Genomic DNA, 2,033 nt, shown 5'->3' with positions numbered 1-2,033 from the left:
TGTACCGTGCAATTGCACGCCGACACTCCCACTCGCGCGCCGATCGCCACTCATCTCAAGTGTATGTAAATCTAACTCCTGTTATCCGAGATCAGCTAAATCAAACCGTACTAAAACTAAGGTTACGAATCCCCAAATCAAAGTACACCGATAACCATGAACATCGGATTTTTTTTAGCAATCCTAGTGAACGCTCTTGGGACCATCAGATCCCGATCGAACGCACGAGAGTACTCTGTGCAGCTTGACAAATTTCTGTCATTTCTTTTACAACATGACAATTTTCGCTTTAGAGGATGGCAAATCTCCTACAACATGGCAAACTTATTTGTTTTACATGAGAATTATGACGTGAAATCTTAAAATCTTACATCAATTTTTTAACATTTCAGCTAACCAAACACCCTATGAGAAAATTATTAAAATTAAGGAGCCCATCATTGTTCCTTCTTGTTGCTCCCCATCCTTTGTCTGAAGTAGACGAACCACAGGTTGCCCACCCACAGCACGCTCACCAGTATCGCGGACCCAATCACCACGCTCCACGACGCCCACGCCCACGTCGGCACACCACCATCCGCGGCGTAGAATTTCACCATCCTCACGAACCAGACCGGCCCGAGGACCGCCCTCATGGCCGTGTAAGCCGCGTAGAACGGGAGCGACAGCGCGGCGTGCGCCCTGGCGGCCAGCGTCGAGTCGGCGCGCCGCATGCCGGCCAGCGTCCACAGGTTCTGCGCCAGGCTGGTGGCCTCGGCGAGCACCTCCAGGGCGAGCAACCCGTAGGCGCCGCGACGCACGGCGGCGCGGCAGGTGGCGAAGACGTAGAGCGTGGCGAGATGGTGCGCCACAAAGAGCACCTCGTGGGGCAGGAAGACGAGGTAGTGGATGAGGTCGACGGTGAAGTAGGCCGTGCTGAAGTCGAGGGCGAGGTCGTCGGCGGGCATGTTGGGCGCCGCGAGGTCGCCGGCCCTCGGGCTGGACAGCACTGCGCGCAGCGCCAGCAGCGTCGCCGGCGTGCCGTGGAAGAGCGAGGTGAGGCAGCTCGACGCGTCCGGCCGCTGCTGCGGGCTCCAGCGCCGGAAGACCACGAAGTAGCCGAGGAGGTAGATGGCCGCGAACATCGCAAGGAAAGGCAGGAACATGGAAGACGCCGTCGTGGATGAAGCGTACTCCATTCCCATTGTTGATCGGTGCAGCTGAAGCTCGCCCGAGACGAAGATAGAACGATATATACTAGAATTATACGAGGAATTCTGTTGCTTGCTTGGATGGGTTAGCTTGGCGGAGGGAGTATTGTGAATTTGTCATTCTGTGGTTGGCTTGGGTGAGAGGTGATGAGCCGTCGCTCTCTGACCTGGCTTGCCATATTCTATTCTTTGTATTTGGGCGTCTGAGACCAGCGTAATTAAGCATATTCTTTCGATGCAGATGGAAGTCCGTGGAGGACTCTACTCGGGTCGATCGGGACAGATCCACATCTGATTGGCTTCAGTTCAATAATTCAAAATCAATATCAGAGGACGAGGCTTCAGGGTGTTTCCAAAGACACGTACGGATTGAAAGAAACAGAGGCGATAGTATAACACGAATGGAGCTGACAAATTCCTGAAGTTACCGGTGAGAGTTTGTGCTGAATATAATACTCCCTCAATACCAAAATTCTTGTCTTACATTCGTCTAGATATGGATGTATCTAATACTAAAATATAACTTGATACATCCGTATTTAGACAAATATAAGAAAAGAATTTTAGGAAGGGGGAGTATGTACCACGTACGTACAGGTTACAGAGGTTTTGACAGAGAAAGCGTCCGCGTGATAGGATAGAGCAAAGGCCGCGTCAGAATCAAACTGATAAAATAAGATAAAGAGAGTGCATCCTAAATTTCTGATATAATTTCATCGGATTTTTATTTTTATGCCCCTGATTGCTTAATTGTCCTCGATTTGCCTCATGGCGTCTAACTTTTCTCACTTTACCCATCCATCACTTGCCCCATTCTCATATAAGCCGAAACGGAGTCTTGCC

At 50.8% G+C, this 2,033-nt stretch overlaps 1 protein-coding gene across 1 annotated transcript; it reads right to left on the bottom strand.

Annotated features, from left to right (window-relative positions):
- Window positions 1–238: 238 nt before the first annotated feature.
- On the bottom strand, window positions 239–1,427 carry LOC120976657 (TLC domain-containing protein At5g14285-like). Its single transcript, XM_040403862.2, has one exon. It carries the CDS (start codon window positions 1,182–1,184, stop codon window positions 438–440), a length of 747 nt encoding a protein of 248 aa, XP_040259796.1. The 5' UTR covers window positions 1,185–1,427; the 3' UTR covers window positions 239–437.
- Between the last annotated feature and the right edge of the window lie 606 nt (window positions 1,428–2,033).

Source organism: Aegilops tauschii, chromosome 7 (assembly GCF_002575655.3).
Source record: "Aegilops tauschii subsp. strangulata cultivar AL8/78 chromosome 7, Aet v6.0, whole genome shotgun sequence".
Lineage (NCBI taxonomy): Eukaryota > Viridiplantae > Streptophyta > Magnoliopsida > Poales > Poaceae > Aegilops > Aegilops tauschii.
The sequence above is the reverse complement of the archived record's forward strand: the minus strand, read 5'-3'. Positions and strand labels throughout refer to the sequence as shown.